The sequence below is a fragment of the Catharus ustulatus genome, chromosome 16 (genome assembly GCF_009819885.2).
Source record: "Catharus ustulatus isolate bCatUst1 chromosome 16, bCatUst1.pri.v2, whole genome shotgun sequence".
In the NCBI taxonomy this organism is placed as follows: Eukaryota; Metazoa; Chordata; class Aves; order Passeriformes; family Turdidae; genus Catharus; species Catharus ustulatus.
The window spans coordinates 13,188,013-13,212,526 of NC_046236.1; the positions used below are offsets into that span (position 1 = coordinate 13,188,013).

General features: G+C 53.7%; 2 protein-coding genes across 5 annotated transcripts in view; one reads left to right on the plus strand and one right to left on the minus strand.

Moving 5' to 3' along the window:
- Window positions 1-912: 912 nt before the first annotated feature.
- Window positions 913-8,785, plus strand: SLC29A4 (solute carrier family 29 member 4). 2 transcript variants are annotated; one of them, XM_033074456.1, is made up of 11 exons: window positions 913-957; window positions 2,832-2,992; window positions 3,632-3,763; window positions 3,865-3,978; window positions 4,058-4,186; window positions 4,599-4,673; window positions 5,006-5,271; window positions 5,361-5,496; window positions 6,022-6,209; window positions 6,457-6,697; window positions 6,772-8,785. In XM_033074456.1, the coding sequence occupies exons 2-11, from the start codon at window positions 2,833-2,835 to the stop codon at window positions 6,912-6,914; spliced, it is 1,584 nt and encodes a 527-aa protein (XP_032930347.1). In that variant the 5' UTR covers window positions 913-957; window position 2,832; the 3' UTR covers window positions 6,915-8,785. The 2 variants fall into 2 exon arrangements, with proteins under 2 accessions (XP_032930347.1, XP_032930348.1); XM_033074457.1 differs by lacking the exon at window positions 913-957 and adding an exon at window positions 1,040-2,481.
- Window positions 8,786-9,770: 985 nt separating this feature from the next.
- Window positions 9,771-24,514, minus strand: part of TNRC18 (trinucleotide repeat containing 18) — a 54,069-nt gene continuing 39,325 nt past the window's right edge. For all 3 annotated transcript variants that reach the window (XM_033074454.2, XM_033074455.2, XM_033074452.2), the window contains 13 exons: window positions 20,904-21,143; window positions 18,571-19,013; window positions 17,645-17,809; window positions 16,781-16,922; window positions 16,332-16,449; window positions 15,999-16,074; window positions 15,582-15,690; window positions 14,567-14,683; window positions 14,130-14,294; window positions 12,287-13,590; window positions 11,752-11,988; window positions 11,217-11,291; window positions 9,771-10,678 (listed from right to left, as the gene is read on the minus strand). In XM_033074454.2, the coding sequence (XP_032930345.1) occupies window positions 10,472-10,678; window positions 11,217-11,291; window positions 11,752-11,988; window positions 12,287-13,590; window positions 14,130-14,294; window positions 14,567-14,683; window positions 15,582-15,690; window positions 15,999-16,074; window positions 16,332-16,449; window positions 16,781-16,922; window positions 17,645-17,809; window positions 18,571-19,013; window positions 20,904-21,143 (3,398 nt within the window). In that variant the 3' untranslated portion in view covers window positions 9,771-10,471. The remainder of the gene's footprint in view (window positions 10,679-11,216; window positions 11,292-11,751; window positions 11,989-12,286; window positions 13,591-14,129; window positions 14,295-14,566; window positions 14,684-15,581; window positions 15,691-15,998; window positions 16,075-16,331; window positions 16,450-16,780; window positions 16,923-17,644; window positions 17,810-18,570; window positions 19,014-20,903; window positions 21,144-24,514) is intronic.

A 24,514-nucleotide genomic window follows, 5' to 3' on the forward strand; every position in this document is an offset into this window, starting at 1 on the left:
CCAGTTCACGGGGAGGGGGCACCTGCTGAGTCCCTCTCTGTGCCCTGCTGCTCCTGGAGAAAACCCAATAGCATCAGATCCCCATGATGGAACCTGCAGCCTGAGCCAGCTCACCCAGCCCAGGAGGGGTGGGGGAACACACGAGGTCCCTGCCTGGGTCACCCACCTTGGGGACAGGTGTCTTCTCCCTGGCTGCATATCCACACTGCCCCATGTTGCTGGTTCCCTTCCTTCTCTACTTCCATTCCCTGGTTTTGGAGCGGAGCAGAGACCTTCTTGGCTGTTTCTCCAAAAAGCTGGGGGATTGCTGTGTTCTGATAGCCAGAGCTGCAATCCATCCTTCCATCCATCCATCCATCCATCCATCCATCCATCCATCCATCCATCCATCCATCCATCCATCCATCCATCCATCCATCCATCCATCCACCATTCCCACTGTCTGTCCACCCATCCATCCTGATTCCATCAGCCCCTCTTAGATAAAACCCTTCTCAGTGCAAGAACGACCCTCTCCCTGAACAACTCAATGAAATTACCGGGGCTTCCTTCCTTCCTAATTAATCTCTCTTTGCAATCAGCTCCGGACCTCCGCAATCCTTCTGAGGCACCTTTAGCCGGTACCTATAGGCGGTGCCTATAGACCGGGCTATGGGCGTGCATCGGGAAAGCCTCTCCCGCTGCCCGGGACCGGCGGGGGGGCTCGGGGGAGGAGCGGGGGGCGGACGGGAGGCAGAACCGGGGGGAGGAAGAACCGGGGGGAGGCAGAGCTGGGGCTGGCAGAACAGGGGGGAGGCAGAGCCGGGTCCGCCCCCTCTCCCCGCCGCCTCCCTCGGTGCCGGCCCCTCCCGGAGGCTCCGCGATGGCGGGGCCGGGGCCCGGCGGCCGCCGGGGCTGAGCGGAGCGGGGCGGGCCAGCGCCGGGGCCGGTGCCGCAGAGCCGCCGCGGCGGAGCCAGGTAAGAACCGCCGCGACCTGTTGGGCTCGGCCGGGACCGCCGGGGAGCGGGGGAAAGAGGGGAAAGGAGGGGAAGCCGCCGCCCCGAGCCCCTGCCCGCCCTGGTCCCGCTGAGCATCTTCCCGGCCCCCCCGAGCATCCTCCGGGCGCGGCCAGGGCCGGCCAGGGGCTTCTCCTCCAGGCCGGGGACGGGGGATACTGAATTCCCCCCGTTTATGGCAACTTCACCGCCGGCAAGATGTCGGGGGACGCTTTTGCCGGAGCGAAAATCTCTTTTGTACCCTAACGGGAGGGCTGCGGTGCCCGGGGGTCGCGCAGAGCCGGGGGACAGCGGGGCAAGGGCTGAGACCTCCCAGCCCTGCCCGCGATGGAGAAACGCCACACTGGGGTGGCACAGAGTGCAAATCCATAGGGGCAGACGGGTGTAAATCCAGCGGGAGGAGAAAATCCAATTTACGGCAGCGCAGGGATGCTCGGGGGAGCGAGGCGGAGAGTGCCGGAGGCTGGTCCAGCGCCGCGGCTGGGCAGCGCATCCCGCATCCCGCATCCCGCATCCCGCTCTGCTCCTGGCCACGGGATCTTTGGGCCACACACAATACGTACGAGGCTTTTCCAGCTGGTGTGTTCCCCAGATGGGATTCCTGCTATGGAAAATCCCTGCAACAGGCTTCCCGGCAGCCCGGGAGATGCTTCCCGCTGGGTTTTATTGCCTGGGGAGGCGGCAGGAACGGCAGGGAGCGGGTGAAGGGGATTGCAGACAGCTCCTCTGGGAGCAGCAGGATGGAGTGGTGCCCTGATGGGTTGTTCTGCTCTGGGATGGAGGTCTTGGGCTGAACCCCAGCATCGTGTGGGAGGGGGACCCCATCCCAGCCCCCCAGCACAGCCTCAGGGCCGGGGCAGTGCTGCCCTGTGCACCCACCTCTGCAGCAAGAGAAGCATTTTGGGCTCCAAGAAGTCACTCACAGGGCTTGTGGGCACCACGTTTGCCCCCTGCCTCAGCATCCAACACATCCTGGCAGCTGGAAAACCTCTCTGCTCCTGCAAACGCCATGTCTGGCAGAGAAACCAAAGAAATCACTGTCATTGATTTTTCCTCCCTTGCCTGACTCAACCTACCGCCTTGGAGGAGATTTTTTTCACCACCACCACTACTCCTGGATGCCAGGGAGATCTGCAGGAGGTGGGCTGGGGACCAGCCAGGAATTCATAGCAGCCCCCTGGGGCTGAACCACAGGGATGAACCCTGTTTTGGGTGGCTCTGGTCACTGGAGGGTGTCAGGAATTTGGAGAGCTCATTTTGGGATGCGTGGTTGATGCTGGGGTCTCTCTGGCAGCTCTTGGAGAAGCAGATCTGAAAAAAGCAGAGTCAAATCCCATCCCCTCTCTGAAAGCTGCAGGAGTGTGCCTGCCCTGCCAGCCCCAGGCACCAGAGATGCTGAAAAGGGCATAAAGCAGAGCAAGTGTGCTTCCTGCAGGGAGCCAGCGCTTCCCGAGGCAGCCGGGATCTTCCCCGCAGCCGCCTTCCATGAGTGATTTTCATCCATTAATTTCTCTAATTGCTTTTGGAAATCACAGTGGCGTTTCTTTGGTAGCATCCCAGTGAGGTGCTGAGCCAGGCTGTGCCTCGGGGGTGGCTCGTGTGGGTCCCCCACGAGCGCTGCTCATCACCCCAAAGCCAAACTTCTGCTCAGAAGGTCGGTGGATCCCATTTCCCTCGGGGAAATCATCTTTCCAGGTGGGAAAAAAAAACCTCAGAACCGACGTGGAGAAGGCTCAGGGCCACCCACATGCCATCGTGCCTTGCAGACCCCTGGCATCACCTGGGGGGACACAGGGACCCCAGCTGGGTTTGTCACTGCTCTCCCTCCCTCCCAGGATGGGCTCGGTGGGAGCCGAGCGCTTCAAGGAGCTGAGCCCGGCGGCGACGCCCGAGGGGAACGTGGTGATGAGCTTCAGCTTCGACAGCTACCAGCTGGAGGAGGACGAGCTGCAGCGGGGCAGCCAGGCCAAGGGTGTCCTCACCTTCATGGAGCCAGGTGAGGGCAGGCACAGCCCAGCCTGACCCCCAGCCAGGAGCCTGCTGGCTTCCCACCCACTTGGGAGCTTCCTGGGGTGGGTTTAATAGACACAAATAATCTGAGATGCCATAATATTGCCCTTTTTCATCCCTGTTTGTAGCCATGTGAGCCACCAGCACATCCCGTGACAGTGGGCTCTGCAGGCTGGCAATGGGTTGAGGATTGGTGCCCTGATTCTCCTGCCAGGCTCACCCCCAGCCTGCAGCTTCACCTTTCTCCATGCAGGACTCAGGGACACTCCTGGGATTCACCCCAGCCCTGCTGCACATCCTGAGGCAGCCGTGTCCACCTCCACACCCTCCCTGACCCTTCCTGCACCTCTGCTTGTGCTGCTCCCTGCGCTGCCTCGCTCTCAGCTTGTTTAGCTGCAATTAAAACTCACCCACTCCCAAAGCCCAGATGTTTTCCTGCCTCCTGGGTCTCCACTGAAATGTCTTTATTTAGGGAAGGAACTTCTCAGAGCTGGGACTGTTTATTTGTACATCTACAGGGAGCTGAGCTGTTTCATCGCCTCAAGGCTGGGGTCTGACGTGAGACCCAGGGGTGCAGCAGTGCCACTGTCACATCTTTTTCTCTTTCTTTCCTCCTTTGGGGCAGTTTCTGAGGACCCAGAGCCCCAGGATCGATACCATGGGATTTATTTTGCCATGCTGCTGGCTGGGGTGGGATTTCTCCTGCCCTACAACAGCTTTATCACCGATGTGGATTACCTGCACCATAAATACCCAGGTAGGTCTGGAGCAGCTCTAAACACCCCAAACCTGGAGAGAGCTCAATCCCACTTCCAAGGGAGCTAAAGCCTTGTCCCCCCATTACCTGCCTCTCCTCAGGGACCTCCATTGTCTTTGACATGAGCCTCACCTACATCCTGGTGGCCTTGGTGGCCGTCATCCTCAACAACGCGCTGGTGGAGCTGCTGAGCTTGCACACCCGGATCTCTGTGGGTGAGTGGGGTCCCTGCACCCCCAGGCACTGCTGTCCCCATGCTGTGCCCCTGTCACCACCTCTGTCCCCCTCTCCCAGGCTATCTCTTCGCCCTGGGGCCCCTGCTCTTCGTCAGCATCTGTGATGTGTGGCTGGAGCTGTTCAGCCGCAGACAAGCCTACGCCATCAACCTGGTGGCTGTCGGGGTGGTGGCCTTTGGCTGCACAGGTATGTGGCAGAGCTGGGACAGGGCAGGTAGAGGTGGGGAACAGCCCCATCCCTGAGCTGTGGTGTCCTGGGACAGCTTCCTGTGATCCCTGTAACCCTCAGGTCCCTGCCCCGTCCCCTCCATCTCTGTCCTGGCACTGTGGGACTGGCCAGGGGGATCAGTACCAAAACGTGTATTGGTCACCAACACCACTGATCTGGGTCACCACGGTGGCATCCCAAACCACTCTGGGTGGGAACAGACATAGTGGGGCATCCAGGGAGGGAAAAACGCCCTCCTGCTTTTGGAGCAAGGAGGCTGCTGGAAGGAGCAGCTCCCAGCTGGCACAGCACATGGGGGTTTCTTTCTCCTTCCTGGGGTTTGGCTGCAGCAATAATCCGTCCTTCTCCCCTCTGTGCATCTCTCCTGAAGTGCAGCAATCCAGCTTCTACGGCTACACGGGGCTGCTGCCCAAGCGCTACACGCAGGGAGTGATGACGGGCGAGAGTGAGTACCCCCATCCCACCACAGGGACCTGCACCTTCTCCTGGGGCCCCAGTGGGTCACACCTGGGTCCCCACTGACCCCAGCATAGCCCAGCAGATCAGGGACACCCCAGGGTGGTCCCAGCAAACCCAGGCAGTTCCCTGATTTCTAAGTCCCTGCACTGCCATGCCAGCCAAGGGTGGGGATGTCTGCCAGGAGTTTTATCACCCCAAAATCACTGCTGGTGGCTCCTCTATGCCGGGAAGCATCACATCCACACGGTGGGGGGTGATGAGGATCCCTGAGCTGGGGCTCAGTGGGGCCCAGCACCGACAGCTCCCCCACACCCCCAGGCACCGCCGGGGTCATCATCTCGCTGAGCCGCATCTTCACCAAACTGCTGCTGTCCGATGAGAAGGAGAACACCGTCATCTTCTTCTTCATCTCCATCGGCATGGAGCTGACCTGCTTCATCCTGCACCTCCTGGTGAAGCGCACGCGCTTCGTGCGCTACTACACGGACTGTTCGCGCCAGGGCCTCCCCGAGAGCCGCGGGGCTGGCGAGCCCGGCCCCGGCTACCGCGTCCACCACGACGTCACCTCCGAGGACGTCCGATTTGTAAGCCCAGGGTGGGTTTCCCTTGCCAGCCCCTGGGGTTGTTTACCACTGCACTCCTCAGCAGTGCTGTCCCCTCTCCCCTCGCCCAGGAGAACCGGGAGCAGGGGCAGCCGAGCTCCCCCCGGGGCAGCCCCGGCCCCGAGGCTGAGCTGGCTGGGAGCGGCACCTACATGCGCTTCGATGTGCCCCGGCCCAAGATCAAGAGGAGCTGGCCCAGCTTCAGAGGTGAGTGGTGGGCTCGTGGGGTGGGATAGGTGATGGGTGAGCCAGAGTTATTGTTGGGGATCATCCCCCAGGCTGGAGAGGGACTTTTGAAAAGGGTGTGGAATAGCAGGACAAAGGGAAATGGCTTCAAACTGGCAGGAGGATAGGATTAGATGGGATATTACCAAGAAATTCTTCCTGGTGAGGATGGTAGGCCCTGGCACAGGCTGCTCTGAGAAGCTGTGCATGCCCCATTCCTGAAAGTGTCTAAGGCCAGGTTAGGCAGGGCTTGCAGCAGCCTGGGATCTCTCTGGGATATAGCTGGGTATCTCTGCCCATGGCAGGCGTTGGAACTGGGTGGGCTTTACCAGTCCCTTCCCTCCCAAACCACCCTATGCTTCTATGATCCCTTTCCTAATGATGTGCCCAGAACCATGGGGCAAACTCATCTTTGGAAGGCACTCCTGGGGGGCAGACAAAGCTCTCAGGCTCTGCACGGGGGCCAGGCTGCAGTTTTGGCTGAGCTGTGCTGCCTCTCCCTGCCAGACATGCTGCTGTACCGCTACGTCGTGTCCCGCCTCATCTGGGCCTACATGCTCTCCATCGCCATGACCTACTTCATCACACTGTGCCTCTTTCCCGGGCTGGAGTCGGAGATCCACAACTGCACGCTGGGGGAATGGCTCCCCATCCTCATCATGGCCATCTTCAACCTCTCTGACTTCGTTGGCAAGGTAGGAGAGAGGCCAGAGCCAGCACAGAGGGGATCTGTCCTCCATTGGTGTTCTCCTCCTAAGCAATTTGGCTCCACCAAGGGTCATCTCCACCCACAGGGGTGTAACCAACACAAGGCTGCACTCACCAGCATGGCCACAGTTGGTCTTTCCACCCTCTCGTCTCCTTGTTGCCCCAATTTGGGCACCACAGGGCCCTCCCAGCCTCCTCACCCCCCTCCAGCAGAATCTCTGCCCCTCGCTGCAGATCCTGGCTGCCCTGCCCTACGACTGGAGAGGGACCCACCTCCTCGTCTACTCCTGCCTCCGCGTGGTCTTCATCCCCCTCTTCATCATGTGCGTCTACCCCAACGGGCAGCCCACCTTCGGCCACCCCGCCTGGCCCTGCATCTTCTCCCTCCTCATGGGCATCACCAACGGCTACTTCGGCAGCGTGCCCATGATTCTGGCCGCGGGCAAAGTGAGCCCGGAGCAGCGCGAGTTGGCAGGTAGGACCGAGCCCTCCCAGAAATCCCACATGGGGTGGTCACAGCGCCCTGACACCCCCTGTCCCCTCCCACAGGGAACACCATGACCGTGTCCTACATGACGGGCTTGACGCTGGGCTCGGCCGTGGCCTACTTTGCCTACAGCCTCACCAGTACCTCCCACAGCTCCTGTTTCTACACTGAAACCTCCAACGGCTCCTTCACCTCGGGGTACTGAGCCCTGGGGCGGGGCAGTGGGGACAGGATGGGACCTGCTTCCCACCATGGTCCCCAGCGCCCCACATCCCTCCTCAGGGAGGGAGCCTGGAGCCAGAAAGCCACCCCAGCATGGACAAGGACTGGTGCCCTGTTGGCACAGGGCTGTGGCATTCCAAAACGGCTGTGCTGCCCAGCCAGGCACTGTGCAAGGCCACTGCTTGGGGTGACATTCCTCCCACCCCAGGGGACAGTTCTTGTTGCTTTTGGGGTCTCCCCATCAGCAAAGTGCAGCTCTCCAGTGAAGGCTGGGGATCTTCTGTTTATGCCAAGCCATTGACAGGAGGAAGAAAATACTGCCAAATCCCAAAGGGAATAGGACCAGCACTGGGGAGGAGGGTGATGGAGGGCTGGTGAGAGGAAGGAAATGCTCCTTCAGTCCCTGCTGGCTCTGGGAAGGTGGGTCTCGACTTCCATTGATGGTTTTCACCAGGAATGGCTTGAAATGACAGTCCCTCCCTAAATACACGCATTACTTCTGATGGTTGGGGAAAAAAGATTTTCTTTTTTTTTACTGTGTCTTGTTTTACCCTCCCTAATTGTAACAGAGGCAGGGTCTTGCCTCCCCCCACCCCACACTGTGAATCTGCCCCACTGCAAGGGGTAGAGAGGGATCCCAAGGCTACAGCACTGCCAGTGCCACCCGCAGGCTGCTGCTGAGCTCCAGGATTTATTGCACAGGACGTAAGTGAAGCTGATTAAATAATTAAATGTCTTTGCAGCGCTGGCTGGTCCTTAGCTGTGCCACTGGCACTGGTAGCACTTGACTGCTGGTGAAGGGCTGGGCTGGCAGACACACACAGGGCGGTGCCTGCTGCCTGTCCTGCTGGGTCTGGGGGTGCTCCTTGTGCTGCTCCCCATCTTCAGGACCCCCTGTGTCACCTGGGGGGGGTGACCATGGGTTACACCAAACCCCTGCCAGCCTGCAAACTGCCCCAGGCAGCACACGGGAGAGGGAACAGGCCAAGAGGAGCAGAAAACATCAGGAGAAGGTGCCAACCCCACGTTTTGGGACCAGCTGCACCTCACTGTGCCAACTGGAGGGTGCCAGCTCCCAGGGAACCAAGCCCAAGGAGCCGGTGAGTGCCAGGCCTGGCCCTGACCCGAACCCCACAGCAGGGCAGGGTCTGGCTGTGCCAAGCTCCTGCCTGTGTGAAGTGCAGCTCACACCAAAAAGAGCAAATCCAGCGTTTCATCCTCAGCACATGGTGCCCTGAGCATGGTGGCAGGGGGAGGACTGACGCCTCCAGCCCACAGCCCTGTCCAGCAGACACCTCTACTCCAGTGTCCAGTCCTGTCCATCGGTGCCACCACGTCACACAGATGTGTTCTCCCCAAAAAGCCACCAGGCACCTGGGTTGTGTCTTTTTCCAGGGCAAAAAGCCATGATTGCCACCAAGGGGATAAAAACCCTGCGGTCAGGACAAGCGAGACAAAGAAAGATGCTTCGTTGGGTTGCTTTTTTTCAATCAGATTTTTTTTTTTTTTTATGAAAAAAGATCACACGGAGTTCTCCAACAAACAGAATGCCAAAAAAATTGTTTTAAACAAAACATAAACAAAACAAAACAAAAAGACAAAAACCTGGCTCTCCTTTCCTCTCGATTGTCTGAAATATCCTTGTGTTCCATAGAAGGCAGTGGGTTTTAAGTGCTTTCTATTTAACATTAGCATAAAATCTCTCTCGCGCGCTCTCTCTCTCGCTCTTTAAAATATGCTCACACAATTTGCTTCTAGAAGTACAGTACACTTTGAGCGTGGGGGGTGTGCCTGTTCCCAGATCATTTACAATCACAATCCAACAGGAAATAAAAAATAATATTCTAAACGTCAGACTGTGTTCATTTTCTGCCGTTGTGGGTTTTTTTCTTTTTTTGTTTTTTATAATTTCATAATTTTTTTCACAGTTTTAAAAAGTTTATATTTATATATATATATTTATATTTATATTTATAATTAAAAAGTTGAATCCATTTAAAGACTTATAATACAGGAGGGCTAAAGAGTCTTTTGGTACATTAAAACTGTACAGGCTAGAACCGTCACTGTCCGCCGTGCCGAGGCGCCGGTGGCCCGGGGTGGAGATGGTACGAGCTCAGCACCATGTGGTTTGTTTAAAGGACGAGGGGTAACTCTGTGGGGCTGTCCCTCACCCCTGAGCCCCAGCCTCAAGCCTGGTAGGCAGCCAGGGTGGAGAGTTTCCAATCTGTCCTTGGCTTAAGCTGGGCCGAGCCAGGCGCTGCTCCGCGTCCCAGCGATGCGTAGTGCGAGTCGGGAGTTGCAAAGATCAGTGCGTCTCTTGGAGTTTTGTTTTAAGTGCAAGGATGGTGCGTAGTTCTCAGGCTCTCCTCTGGTGTTCCCTCTCACCAGGTGTAACCCTGGAGCAGCAGTGGCGGTGCCGTGGGTCTGGCGCGTGCCCGAGGGGAGCTCAGGGAGCTGAACGCTGCAGCCCCTGAGCCCGAGGTGGCAGCGGGGCTCTGGCTGTGGGAACGCTGCAGGCAGGCACAGCTGGGTTCACACACTGTCCCTGTTCCCTTCAAATGATGGGCAAGGCTTCCCAGCAGCTCCACGTGTCAGCACAGGCAAGGCATGGCAGGTAAAGCTGGTTGAAGGATCCAGCGGCCTCTGATCTTCTCCAAGCAGCAAGCAGCAGCTTTGCCCAGTTGTTTCCTGCCCCTTCACTGCATGCTCCAAGATGAGGTCTTAGTTTGCCACGTGTCACCCCCCCTTGCCACCTGGTTGCTCTTCCAGCACCTTCACAGGGCAGACAGGGTGCAGAGCTGCAGAGGGTTCAGATTGTTTGTTCAAGGCAGCATCCCAGACTGGATGTTGGTTCCTCTTCCACCTGGCTCCTCCCAGCCCAGAGGATTCTCTTCTGCCATCTCTGTGCTGGGGCCAGCCCTGCCCTGTTGTGCTCCACATGCTGCCAGAGGGGCCTCCAGGGAAAGGGAACAGCAAAAAGGCGCTGAGAGGATCGAGACGAGGCGCTGAGAGAGACTCATCTCCTTTCTCTTTCACCCTGTCCTTCCTATAACGGGTCATGCGAAACTAAGCAGGAAAGGAAATCTAAGGACGGAGAGGAGCGCACGCAGAAGGCAAGAGGCTCCTTCCACGTGCGGGCGGCTTCCGAGTTACTGATGGGGAAAAATGACACAAAAGGGATCCCTCCTGCCGGGGGGCCCCGCTGGTGAAATGATCACGAGACCCATGTGCTTTCCTGGACCAAAAGGAGGAAGGGAGAAGTTGGTCAAGTGTCACCTTACTTAAAGCCACTTCCAGAAGAGCCTCGGGGTTCAGGCACCACCACCACCACCCCCAATGGCATCTTCCTCAAGTCCTGTAACTGCTTCCCCAACCCCTTTCTTCAGCCTTCTCCTTCCTCCTCGCGTCTCTCGCGCTCTCCTGTCTGTAGTGTGACACAGAAATGAGCATTGAAAGAAACAATCATGTCGTCTGAACAGGCACGTCCTCAGGTTTGTCCCATCCCTTCCCAGGGGGTGGCATGTGTCCCCTGGGCGGTCAGCAGATGACAGGGACCCCGTCAGTGTTGAAGATCATGCCCGTGGTGGGCTCGTAGGTCCCTGCAAGGTAGTAGAGGTCCTCACTGTCTTGGTATTTCTTTGTCTTTAGCATCTGCTCATATTGATCCAGACCAACAACAAGACACTTGTGTGAGATGGTCTGGACATCGTTTTCATCCACATGAGAGGACTGGTAGAGGGCTCTCTGCACAACAGGAACAAAAGGAAGGAGGTGGGGAAAAAGGAGCCATTAGATCACACAGCATTTACAGCATCATCTTCAATAAGTAGGAAAAACACTCATCATAATGGGATAGGACTCAAGAACATTTCACTCATCCCAACAGCCAGCCCAGGGGAAGGACACTGGGACTCTGCACAGGCCCATGGACAGCCTGGACAATCCCTCCAGCCCACTGAATCTGAGCCCTGGCTTTTCCTTGCCTTCCAGTGATGGGAATGCTGCAGCTGCCAAGCACAGATACTGGGAAATATGGAGGCCAGGAGTTTGTCATCCTCATTTCAAGGATGCCAAAGCAAAGATGGGTGTTAGATACCAGCTCCTTGTTCCTCTCCACACCCACACCCTCACAGAAATATCCATCCCAAGTCCTGGGCACTGCAGACTTGGCAGCCGAGGCAAAAAGCAAGAGCCAGAGAAGTTTATGGGGCATTTCCCAGCAGCATTTATTTGTTACAGGGTACCCAGCATTCCCTCCCAGCCCTCCCCCAGTCTCACCAACCTCCATAAAGTCCTTCCTCTGGTTGGATGCCTGCAAAGCTGTGGCCAGACTCCTGCCCGATTTCTGATCCCAGCGCTGTGCCCAAGAAGAAAAGAGACACAGAAAAGAAAACCTGGTGAGTTTGTTGTTTTTCCATGCCATCACCTCCTGCCCACCACACGTGCTTTTGGAACTTCAACTCCTGCCCACTGCCACTAGGAATAAATCCTGCTCTAAACCAGCTGCAAAATTCAGTGTTTCTGAGCACCAGGCCCATCCTTCTTACACTTTAAAGATTTGATCTGGCTCTTGACACTCTTTTTGGACCAACACAGAAGCCTTTATTTCCTAATACAAAGAAACCCACCCCTCCCTTCTACAAGGGGCCAACACTAGGCTTGCCCACATCATAGGCAGCCCCCACAAGATGAACAGATGGGGCCACCCCTTCCAGGGTACCAGTAACAAACTGGGACTTGGCTGTTCTCCTCATATTTGGAAACAAAAAAAGGAGCAAGGAGCCTTACAGCCCTCTCAGCAAAGGAGACCAGCCTACCTTGCCTTCATTGAGTTTCTTCCCAGGGTTGGTTTCTTCTGGGTGATAAAACCATTTGACTCGGACCACCATGTTGTTGCCCCAGGATTCCCACATGCTCTGGATCCGGCCGATGTAGGGCAGGTTGGGGCGGCCAGCGGAGAGGAAAACCGCGCAGTCTCCGATGCGGATGATCTCCTTGCCCCGCACAATGGCCTTGTAGAACAGCTTCCTGGCCTTCCCTTTCATCCCTCGTCTCTGCCAAGAGAGGATCATGCAAGAGGTCAGCCAGGGATCACCGGTATTTTCCCTACACACCAGTTTGCCCTGTCCCACACACATCTCCTTGCTGCTGGCACAGGATTCCCACAGGAGCTGGGGCAGAGGGATACACCATGTAGAATGGCTCCCCCAACACAGTGAAAGCCAACCCCCATCTCCTGCACACTGCACACTGCACACTGCACACTGCCAGCAGTTCCACCACCCAGGAAAAGCAAAGAGCCACCCAAGGCAAACCCCAGTGCTGAGTGCCGAGCGCTACAGCAGCATTTACCTGTGTGGGCTTCCCAAACCACTTCCAGAGCTGCCGTGCCGGGAGGAAAGCGGCGATCTTGGGCCTGTTCTCCACGGAGGGCAGGCGCTGGCGCTTGGCCAGCTCCTTGGTGGTGGGCAGGTGGATGCCCTCGCGTTTCTTGGGCCGGCTCTTGTTGCCGCTCTGCGGCGGTGCCGGCTGCTGCGCCGGTTGCTGCGCCGGCTGCTGCGCCGGCTGCTTCTGGCTCTGCGGGTGGGAGGACGCCCGGGATTTCCCTGCCTGCTTGGTTTGCTTGGGTGGGAGGGTTTGCTGCACCGAGGAACTCGGCTGGGCCTCAGCTACTTCGTCGTCAGAGCTACAGGAGGAATCTTCGTCCGTAGTGGAGGAGGAAGAAGAGCTGGAGCTTGATGAGGAAGAGGTTGATGAGGTGGAGGAAGAGGAGGAAGATGAAGATGAAGAGGAGCTGCTGCTAGAAGAGGAAGAAGAGGAGGAGTTGGATGAAGAGAGAGGGGTGGATGCTCTTGAGCTGGCTGAGCTGCTGTCCTGGGCTTCCCCTTGGTTCTTCTCAGCCTCCTCTTCTCCCTCTGACTCGGAGCTGCTGTCACTGCTGTTGCTCTCAGACTCCTCCACAGCTGCTGGAGTTGCTGCCTTTTCTTCCTGGTCCTTCGAAGCAGCAAGGCTCTCTGCTGAGGCATCAAACTTTCCTCCAAAGCTGGCAGGGGAAGGGTCTCCCTCAGCCCCCTTGGCTCGGGAAGATTTCTGCTTGCCCTCCACACTCACTGCAGAATAGCCCAGCCCCAAGAGCCCCTTCCCATCCCTGCGACCGGCCAGGTTCGAGTCCTCCAGCATCCTCATCGCCTCCTTCATCTTCTTTGTCTTTGGAGACATCACACCCTCATGGTCCAGCTTGATCAGGATTTCATTGTCATGCTTCCTCTGAGCCTTGACCACGGTGCCAAACTCTTGTGTCTCTTCTGTGGGCCGCCCTTTCTTGGCCTTGGCTTTGGACACTGAAGCATCGCTGGAGCCAAAGGCCGCCAACGTTCCGGGGAGATCGCTGTAGGGCTCTGTGCCAAGGATGCTGCCAAACACAGCAGGCTGGTAAGAGGGTTGTGGGGGGCTGTGCAGCTTTGTGGAGATCTTCATTTTGCTGGCTTTTGACCGCTTTTCCTCTGTGGGAGCAGGAGAGCCTCCAGTTGGCAGCGGTTGTGATTTTCGTGACCCCTTCATGCTTGGCTTGCTCAAGCAGGCCGGCTTCTCTGGGACTGAGGAGGTAACAGGTGAAGACTCCGCCTGGTCCTTCTCTTCAGGCAAGGCAGCCTCTTCTGCAGAAGGGAGGGAACACAAAGGCACAATGTTATCCCTCCAGATGGGCTTTATTAGCTCAGACACAGTCAGACACCAGTGGTGACTGGTCTCTGGCCAAGCATGGCTTGTTCCTGCCTGCTCAGGTACCCCCAAAGGAACACAGGGGGTGTCCTCACTGCTCACTGAACAGCCTGGCCTGGTGCCAGTGCTTGTGAGAAGTGATGGACAATGCCCAGGGGTGCTACTTCAACTTCAGGAGAGTCAAACTACAAATCTCCTGCACTTTTGGCAGTACTGATGGCTGCAAAGATGCTCAGTTGAAAAAAGGACTCTGCTCCCCATCCCTGACTGACAGAAGGAGGCTGTCACAGCACAGGCCAGCTTCCAAGCCAGCCTCCTGTAAACTGGAGCCAAAGCACAGCGAGATGCATGGGTGCTTTGCACTCAAGCAGTGCATCCATCCTCACCCAAATCCCGCTCCAAGCAACAGCCCTAACCTGGGTGGAGCAGTGGGGAACTGTGCAAGGACTCCCTCAGCTCCAGAGAGGCAACTCACCAGCTTTGGCCTTGACACTGGGCTTTCTCCCTCGCCCTTTGCCTTTTGACACAGGCTCCTCTGCCCCCAGTGCAGCTCCCTCTTTTCCTTCTCCAATGTCTTTGCTGGATTTACGGCTACGGCGCTTGGTGCTGGGCACCAAAAGTGCAGGGGAAGGCTCAGCACCTGCAACAGGCCAAAGAGATGTTCAAATGCAGTCAAATAACACACAAAACAGAGATGTGATATAGTGGAAGTATCCCAACCAAATCTGCAATAGACACCAGGCCTTTTTCCTTATGGGTGATATCCCACCCCAGCTCTGCATTCTGTAATTGATGGTGCAATCTTTGTGACTGAAAGTCTGTGAACTTGTCCCAAAATTTGAGGAAAGTGGCCTTAAACTCCATATATGTCAGAGTGGGAAGTGTCTTGCAAAAAACTGAAGCAAGACTCACACTGGATCTTGTAGTCAGGAGGGAGGAGCCGGATGTGAGACAGTGGGATGCGTCCTGTGTCCCCGTCATCGAACTCTACTGTGATGAGATCACCATCTTCCTCCAGATCCAGGGTTCCTGTGGGATGGGGGAGCAGAAGACGGGATTAGGAACAAACATCAGAGTACAAACCCCTTGTAAGGGAAGTGGGGACATGGGGAAAGACAGGAGTGCTGCAAGGCATCTCACTTCACCTTTCCTAGGCTGTGCAGGGAGGGCACAGAAGGCTCACTCTGCAACGGAAAGTCCCTGATAATACTAAACTAAACACTAAATTTCACACTCAGTGTGAAATTCCCCAGTAGCAGCACTGCTCCAGAACATAACAGCCATTCCAGTTTGACTTCTCACCTCTCTCCACTATTTCCATCTATTCTTGCAGAAATCCACTTCTCTCCTTTCACTGAAATGTTGTTTTTTTACACGCATTTTTTAACTACTTTCATAAACTGCTGCTTTTCACTTTCTCCAAGAGAAACAAACTGTGTTCTCAGCCTTTCTTCTTGCATCAGCATTACTGGTTTATACATCAGAAGTAATTATTTCCTTTTACACATGTGGTATGACCAAGAGCCTAAAAGCAAGACCAGTCATGGCAGAATTGTCCAGAGTCATTCACCAGCTTTTTAATGGGACCAGACTGGAGAGTTTTGTGTCAGAGCAAATTTGTGAGTATCCAGGTGATTTAGAAACCTCCATAGCCTCAGAAATAATCGATGTCTTGAAAAAATTCTCACTTTCTGAAGTGTATTAAATGTCCTTGCTATATTTAAGCTGCTAAATTGCTCGAACTTCTTCCTGAACCTGCAGGATGTTACTAAATCTGCATCATTAATGAGAGGGGCATGACCTGGAGGAGAGAACAGGCCAGGCTTTGACCTCCTCAGGACTTCCCCAGACAAGTCTGACATCCCTGAGGATACCCAGGGCTGAGACATCTCAGGTTCCCAGCACAGAGCAGCCAGGGTGGCCTTACCTCGGACAACTGTCCCTGGGTAGAGGCAGCGGTACTGCTGGCTCCAGTAGGCTGCAATCCTCGTGCCCTCGGGCAGGAACCGCACTGAAGGGGGCTTCACATCGATGATCTGCTCAGGGCAAGAGGAAGGCGATTACTGACCACCCTGGCACCAGCACAGACCATCCCACCACAGCTGGCATGGAGCAAAGCAGCTCTGGAGAAGGGAAGGGACAGTTTCCCTGCTGTGTGCTCGCAAGGGGGAGCTTGGCCATGGGGCAGCGAGCTCACCACGGGGAGTTCTGCCCACACTGACCACGGGGGCAGGAGCAGGGCACCCCTGCAGCTGGAGCAGGAGCTTCCAGTAGCCTCCCCCACCCCAGAAGCCCCACCCCGGGGCACAGGCACCGAGGAGAGGCAGCCTCTGGCTGCACATACCGCTTCCTGCAGGAGCTGCTCCAGGCAGTAAATGTGGGGACGGTTTCCCCTCTCGCCCTCCACCACCACCCGGTATCTGAAACACAAAGGCTCTGTCAGACACAGCACATGGGAGACACCACCCCGACCAGGTAACGCCTCCCCTGAGGATGTGAGAGCACTTAATGAGAGATAATTGGATCTCCCTCAGTGCTGATAAACCAGAGTGAACTCTCCTTCCCTCTGTCAGTCTCTGGGCAACCAGCTCTACACAACCCCCAAACTGATCTGTGCAGCAGCTCTGCCCCCATTTCCTGGCAGATCCCAGGTGGATATGGCAGCCCCTCAACTCACATGTCTGGTGAATGCACTGTCTTGACATGCCCAGCATAGAGCAGCTTGTCATCCATGGGGATGAGGACACGCAGGCCATCCTTCAGCTCATCCTTGTCAATGATGCAGGAACGGGGAGCTGTGAGGTGTTGGAGCAAGATGGGGATTAGAGAGCACCACACATGGGAAAGGGAACTTCAGATTCCCAGCATCACTGTCCCCTCTCTTTAATAATATATATAATATACCAGTAAATGAAAATAGGGCAACTCACAGACTGGGCTTTAATTAGATGCCAGAGTGAACCATCCCGATCAGGCTTAGTTTTTATTGAATTGAGTGAAAAAGTGGCATATCCACAACAAAGACTCAGGGCTTTGGATGAGGAATGTGTGAAAGCAGCATAGTTGTCCTCTGAGCAGCCCTGGGAAACCTGCCCAGCTCCTCTACTTGTAAAATCCTGCGCTTACCTGGTGTGGGTGGCCTCTCAACCAGCATGCTCAGTGGGATGTTCTCATCCTCTGAGAAGCTGCTGTCTTGGTTGGGTTCAAAATCCTCCTCTGCTGCCATGCTCTCCATGAGTTTGCTGACAGCCCCTCCTTTCCCTCGGTTCTGCAAGAGAACAAGCAGCACATCAGCTGGATCACCACAGGAAACAGTCTGATCCCAGCTCACCTTCCTGCAGCAAAAAATAACCTGAGGATATCAGGACAAACCTGTCTCCATCCTCAGGATTGTTCATCTCACAGTTAAGTGGGTGTGCCCAAACTTTTTGCTGTTTTTATCCTCAGGCATCACCAGCAGTTGACCAAAAGCTATTCCCCACATCCTCACTCTTGTTTTGCTCTGCATTCACCACAGTGCTCCTGAGCCTCTGCCTTCACCAAACAGGCACCAGGCACTGTTCCTATTTATTCTCCAATCTCCATGATCTGTTCCTTGCTGTTACACACAGAAATCATGTGAGAAGACAGCAGTGTGTGTTTTGAGAGATGACAGGCTACAGCAGTGGAGCAGGGACCAGCTGTGACCCAGTGCTGAGCAAGGCTGCTCCATCACCATCTCCTTGGTCCTTGCTGTCCATGCAAGCTCTCCCTCCAACCCGTGGCAGCCTTAGAGAAAATCCTGTCTGCTCACTAATTTGGGGGATGAAGGCAAATGAACACCAGATGGTAGCAGCAGGTACTAGCTGAGAGTTTTCCTTGGATTTTGGGCTTCTCAAACCAGCCCTTTGCCTGTAACACAAAACCTGCACCTCTGTTTTTCCTCCCTCACGCTGCAACGCTCCAGGATACAGCAGGGCTCTGCCAGCCACACCAGAACCAGCCCCTCACCTCTTTTTTCACCTCCTTGGCTTTCACCTTAGCTTTGCTCTTCTTGGTGGAGCCCAGGGCACTTGCCAGGCTGACCCGAACATCAGAGGGGGAGCTGGGGATGCCAGGAGGAGACATGGATGAGGAGGAGGAGCAGCAGGGTGTTTCTTTACCCTTCTTCCGCTGCTAAAAATCAAAACAAAACACTTCCATCAGTAAAGGGAAGATTGGTAAAGATCTGGGTCTGAGGAAAGGGAAAAGGTGGAGCAAGGCAAGCTATTCACAGGTGGGATTATGTTCAACCAGCAGTTAGTTCACTGCCCACATCACATCCTGCATCTCCCAGCTCTGCTTTTCATTTGCCTGGAGAGAACTCCTGCCCATCAAATCTTCCTCCAAAGAGCTCCAAGAAGATCCCAGTTGGCCTCATGTCACAACTAACTTGTCTAACTCTCCCCATCAGAGTTCTTCCATAACACTACCATGAACTGAACTGGAGCCAGAGGGAGCCAAGCACTCAGCTGAGATGAAAAACCAGTAATCCAGAGACCACTGTCACCCCCATCCAGGGACAGACCTCAGAAGTCCCCACATAAAAGGTGAACAGCCTTAAAGGCCATTCTGGGGGCCACAGGTCAGCATGAGGACAAGCTCATGCAGAGAGTGGGAGAGAGACTTCACAGGAGCTGTTTTAATGCGGGATCATCGACTTTGGCCACCCAAACAGAAAGGATTTGGGACAGAATAACCAGCCCCATTCAAACATGACAGGTTTTTACTCCCTGCAAGTCAGATCCAAGCCTGACAGAGACTCCAGGTGTACATGGGGCTAACAGGGGTGACCAGGAGCAGCCAAACAACTGCTGAGGCAGCACTCAACTCTGCTCTGCCTTAATGGAGTTCAATGCCCTCCCAAGCATCCCAACACAAATCTGGCCATTTCTCACCTTGCTTAGCTCCTTCCTCTCCTTGCCCTTGCTGCTCTCCTTTTTGGGGCTCATGGGGGCCCCCTTGCCACAGCGCCCAGCTTTGGGGACAGGGGTGGAGCTGGCGGGCGCTGTGGATGTCAGCACGGCCGAGGACGCGGTGGCGTCGTGCAGGAAGATGCGCTCGCTGCGGCGCCGGTTCCACAGGTCATCGTCGCTGGCCTCCAGCCCAAACTCAAAGCTCAAGTCCTTAGGGGATTTAAATTTCTTCAGCTTGCGGCCTTTCTCAGAGCCCAGCTTGGCCTTGTCGGCGCTCCCAGACGTGGAGTCAAGGCTGCTGGGGGCCTGGCTTGGCGGGATGCTGCCGGACTCCAGCGGGCCCTTCTTCCCACGCAGCAGCCCTGAAGGAGATTTCTTCCTGATCTTGATCTCGCTCTCCGAGTCCGTGTACTCGAACTCTGTCCCTAGGTGCAAAGGATTTAACCATCAGTCGAAGCCCTGGCTCAGCCAAGAGGGGACACAGCCTGCTGGAAACTTCTGGGCTCCATGGGAGATGCTGTCCCTGTTCAATAGAGCTCTTGCTTGCTCCCCTTTCCAATCCCCACATCCCTCAGATCTCCATTTCTGAGCCATGAAACACTGTGGAAATTCCCTGGAAGTAAGCCTGCCCTGCTCCAAACCAGAGCCCAACAATTCAGGCAGTGTGGTTCAGTGTGTTCCCTGCCTACATTTTCTCCCTTCTCCCACAAGCAAAACCCAGCAGGGAAGCTCTGAGAAGATACTTTAACATGCCCCTCCTCAAAAAGAAGCTGCTCAGCTGAAACCAAGCATAAACCCCACAAGCTGATTCCTCCTTCCCTCCTGGTAGGGAGCCCTCTCCAGTTTCACCTTTGTTTCAGGAGAACAATGTCTTTTAACAAATGGAATAAACCCGTATTTCAAGCTTATTTTTTCCATTGGCCAACAGACACCACAGATCTTTTTATTGGCTCAAGTAGTCGCCTTAAAGTCAAGAGAGGTAAATGATCTTTTGTCTGTGGCAAATGGAATTCCCCTCACATTGGCCTCTGCTCAGCACCACGAGCACAGCAGTACCCAGAGGCCTGAGATACTGTAGTAATGCCAAGATGTTCCCCACCTTCACTATGTTCCCCTGAACCTGATAAAGAAAAGCAAGATCAAGTTTCCAGGGGCAGAAGAGAAACTGAGGCAGCACCTACACACCCAGCAACACAGGAAGGAGGCAGGCAAACAACATTCATGGGAAAATGAAAATGTACGTGGCACAAGCAAGGAAAGCATCTTCTCTTGGTCCTTCTCTGAAATACACTCACATTCCTGGGTAAATTCAGTCTGCAGGAAACTGCTCTTGTCTTCTACCCAACCCTCTTCCCCTGAGACAGCCCCAGCATGAGGAGAAAAAGAGCCAGCATGTCAAAAACAAAGCTGGCAAGGCTCAAAATGAAAAACCCATTGGAAATTAAAACACTGCTTCTCCTCTCTCAGTACTGCATGAGGTAATTTCTAGATGCTTCCAGTTTCAAGGAGGGCAGGTTACAAGACAATAAATTCTTAGCAGACGCTGTTGGAACAAGTTGGCAAAAGCCTAATATAGCATGGAAACAGTGCTAAAACAAGCCAGGCTCCCGAGGAGGACATCATTTTCCATTCTGAAGCATGCTATAAATTCCATTATCACTTAATAAATATTAATAGAGAATTTATAAATGGAACCCATATAGATCTGTCTGACCAGGAACAATGTCACCAATGGGCACTTGTGCAGCAGGGCATGGGGAGGGGAAGAAATGAAACTCTCAGCAGATTGAAACTCAGACAGAGGCAGGGCAGAAACCCAGATTCTGGCACTGCAAACACATGAGCAGAGGAAGGAATGCTTGTTTCAAGTCTTGCTGGCTGGTTTCTATAAGGAAGCTGATGGGATGGGCTGATGGAAAGCGCTTTTCTTCTGTCTGTGTTTCCCTTGGGTATCCAAGATCAGCTGCATTTAGCACATGCTTCCTTCCCTAAAATTTAACAGCACTTCACAGCCTTCTGTCCAAGGGGATGCAGCATCCCACTGCTTGCCTGTGCAGCATGTCTTGCTGAGAATTTGCCAAGTAGGAAAAGAGGAAACTTTTACAAAGCCACAGCTGTCCCCAGGGAAGCCACAGCTGCAGCTGCAAACCTGCCATGTCCATGACTGGCTTTTGTTTCCCTCTCAGGTCACTTTCTCCACCTTCAGCATCAGGGCCAAGCAGCCAAAGCAAAGAAAGGGCAGCTCAGTGTATAGCTGGGACCTCCCAAACCTTCCACCTTGCCCCCACAGCACCACCCCACGCCAGGGAACTCACCCATCAGGCTCTGCCGCTCCTCCTTCTTCTTTGCCTTCTGCTTGGCCTCCAGCTGGATGATGGAGAGCGGAGGGGGCACGATGGGGCTGGGCATGGCGCTGGCAGCAAACCTGGCCAGAAGGCCCAGGCCACTCTCATCCAGGGTAGGTGATGACAGCCTGTCTGTGCCATCCGTGCCATAGTCCTCTGCTTCCTCCTCTTCCTCCTCATCGTCGTCCTCCTCCTCCTCAGAGCTGGAATCTGGCACGCAGAGAACAGGGAGCCCGTTACAAATCTCCCGGAGTTGTGCACCAGCCACACTCCCAACCCGAACCGCAACTCTCCTGCTGCTCTGTGCCCACCTGAGTGGCACTGAGCCACCCAGGACTGAGCCACAAGGTGCTGGCCGTGGGCACACACGTGTCCTTGCAGCCATAGAGCCGGTGTCACCCTGCCTGCCACCACCCTGGAAGGACACAGCAATACAGGGTATGGCAAAGACCCACTCAGGGCAAGGGATGGGAAGAGCAGGGTGTTGGGGCAGATTTTAAAAGGATGCCAAGCACCCCTTCCCTACAGCTTTCAGGAGGAATTAAAAGCTTCATTCCTTTGAAAATCCCAACCTGGGAGCTGTGGGATTCCCCTCCCGCCCACCAACACTTCCTCCATAACGAAATCCATTAGTGTAATCAGAACCAGAGATCAGCATGGAAGGGGAATACCAGAGAGCAGCCTGTGCCGTGGCAGGAGGCAAGGGGGACACAGGGAGGAGAAGGGGCAGGAAGCAAAAAATGCAAAGAGGGGGGAGAAATAATAATTCGAAAGCAATGGATTTGGAATGCATAAGGGAGGAAAGTGTAGGTAGTGCTGGAGACAAGGAGCAGTGTTTGAACACCCTGCCCCAGAACTCTCTCTGTGCCTTTCATTTCCCTCTCTACAGCTCAGGATAGGGAAGCCCAGCTCAACACAGGCAGGAAGAGCTGCCCACAGCCAAAATCTAATTCTGGCAGAAAAATCAGCCTCACTGACTGACACCTGCAGAGCAGTGGGCTGAGGGTTTCCTCTAGGGTGTGTACAGAGCAGGTATTTTGGGGGTAGATGCTCCAAGAGTGGCACCTCTCCCTCCCTACAGTGCTTCCCAAGAGCCTGTCAGTAGCTCAGAGGCAATTAATTTTAACAGAACCTCATCCAGTGAGTGCTGGTGAGCAAGCCACTTGACAAATGCACATATACCACACACACACACTTATACACACACATATATGAGCACCCAGATCTATAAAAATATATATATTTAACTGTGAAAAGTGGGTCTGGAAAAGATATTTCATTTCTTTTGAAATTGAGGGCTTAAGTAGGATCATTGAGGCTGCTGGAAAATTTCCACCACTAGCAGGAGCCCTGTTCTGAGCCCACTCCCCAGCTCCTACCAGCCACTATCCTTGTGTCTGAAATCCAGCCAAATGAGAAACCAGATCCCTTCAAAATGAGCTGGAATGAACATGAAAATCCTTTTCTTTTCACATATGCCCTCTGGGATAGATAAAAACGTCCTCAACACTTGGTTGCTCAGAAAAAAAAATACAATAACACAAGTGTTATTTCTCTATGATATTAGAGAGAACAGGAATATCAGAAAACAATGTTCTCATCCTTGTATTTTATCAACTGAGATAACTGGCAGCTTTTTTTGCCTTTTTTTTAACAGGGATGGTTTATCTTTGTAGCATACATCTGATAGTCACAGAATACTAATTTTTAACTGTATAAAAATTCCTTCCCCATTTCAATTGGTCAGACTGGTTCCTTATGATAAAAAAATGCTACTAAACCTACAGTCCTGCAGTCAATACCAAGAAATCCACAGGCCTGTTCACTACTTGCATAAAATCCACATTAAAAAAAAATTCCACAGCAAATTGGGATCAGATTCCTTCCCCTACCAGAAAAAGGGGCACAACTGCTGTTTTTATACCACATTTTGCCAAAAAGAAAACAAATCCAGATGAAGTTTATTCTGAGACATGAAAACCACCTGAAAAGCAGCAAAAGTGTGCCTGAGTTCAGTGACTCCCTGTGGGGTAGCGAGACCTTATTGATCCATCCCATCTAGCTCTGATATTCAGCAATTTTCAGCAAAAATGAGGGAAAAAATTAAAAAGTCAATCTGTAGAGTCCTTCATGCCAGACCTGAGAGCTGGCTGAGCAGAGAGCAGCTGGGGAGGAAAATGTGGGGGAAAAAAAGGGGAAAATTTGCAGGAAAATCCCTCCATGAGCAGTCCAGCCCTACTGGCTCAGCCCCACCGAGAGCCCAGCAGCACCATCCCTTCAGCACTTACACACTGCACAAGGGCAAAAGGTGCCCAGCAGCTCCAGAGGCACTTAGGTAAAACAGATTTAAAAGCCAGGATGGCAGTGGCTGTTCCCCAGAAAACACACAGTACAGTGAGGTGGTGGTTATTGCAACCTGCTCATACACGGCGTCACACTACGGAAAGACAACTGAAGACAGTCCCCTGTCAGCATTTTTACCACAACACTTATATTTTTATCTGCAGGAGATACAATTTCCAGCCTGAAAATAACCCCATTTTAACACATTCACAGCACAGATCTATCCTCCTCCACCTCTCATGGCGAGGATGGAGCTTGTTAACCCCACTCCACATGCACAGCACAATCCCTGCTCCTCTTCTTTCTCATTTTCCAAGGGACAAAAAGTAACAAATGAAGCAAAAAGAAGACATTTGGGGCTCTGCTCCAAGCCCACATGCTTCTAAAGTAAGTCCCCAAATTTCTGGCCATGGTGGCAGTAAGCTGCTGGTGCTCCCTGTCCATCTGTCCTCGGAGAGAATGGTGCCTGTATTTAATGGGAAGCAGGAGTTTTACTCCTACTGTACCCAAACTATGTGTGGGTTTAAAATTAACTATGCACAGATGCCTTTACACAACTGAAGACTCTATTTTTTTTTTGTCCTGAAAAGGTGATTTTTAGATAGCAACAGAGAAAAAAACATTTTTAAAAAAATCTTTTTTTCCTTCAATGGTAATTCTGTTAACGCAGAGAGAGGGTAAGGGAAAAAAAATGCTCAAAGTTAAAAATATCTTTTCTAATTGACATTTTTAAGAGCATGTATATGTGTGTATATACCCACACACACAACCACACGTGTACACACAACTCCACAGCCAAAACAAACAATACATTCATATTTAAATGCTACTGATGCCAGATAAACTGAAGCCAAAGATTATTTTAATTTTTACCTGCACTGAATTAAAACCCAAACCCAGTTAAGAATACTAAGTTTTCTCATTGCTTTTAACAGCTAAGCTGCCGTGGTATTTTACTGTAGGAGAGCAGTAAATGAGGATTTGTTAATGATGAACAGAAATTGGTTAAGCAATTTGGTTTTTAGAGACTGATGTATGTAACAAGACGGGTTGAGGGGGGTGTGAAGAGGAAAGGCTGGGGAAGGGAGGGAGTAAAAACACACACTTAAAACAGTCATTTCACATTGTAAAAATAAACAGCATGATTTTCTCATAACACCAAGCAGGTCTACAGCATACAAAGCAGGCTAAGTACAGGCAGACTTTAGACAGCTACTGGGTCATTAACATCTGATTTC

Excerpts from the sequence above, each read along its gene's own strand:
- SLC29A4 (XM_033074456.1), top strand. The coding sequence starts at position 2,833 with ATGGGCTCGGTGGGAGCCGAGCGCTTCAAGGAGCTGAGCCCGGCGGCG. Across the intron at positions 4,674-5,005 it reads GGGAGTGATGACGGGCGAGA|GCACCGCCGGGGTCATCATC; the intron begins GTGAGTACCCCC and ends CCACACCCCCAG. Across the intron at positions 6,698-6,771 it reads GGAGCAGCGCGAGTTGGCAG|GGAACACCATGACCGTGTCC; the intron begins GTAGGACCGAGC and ends CCCCTCCCACAG.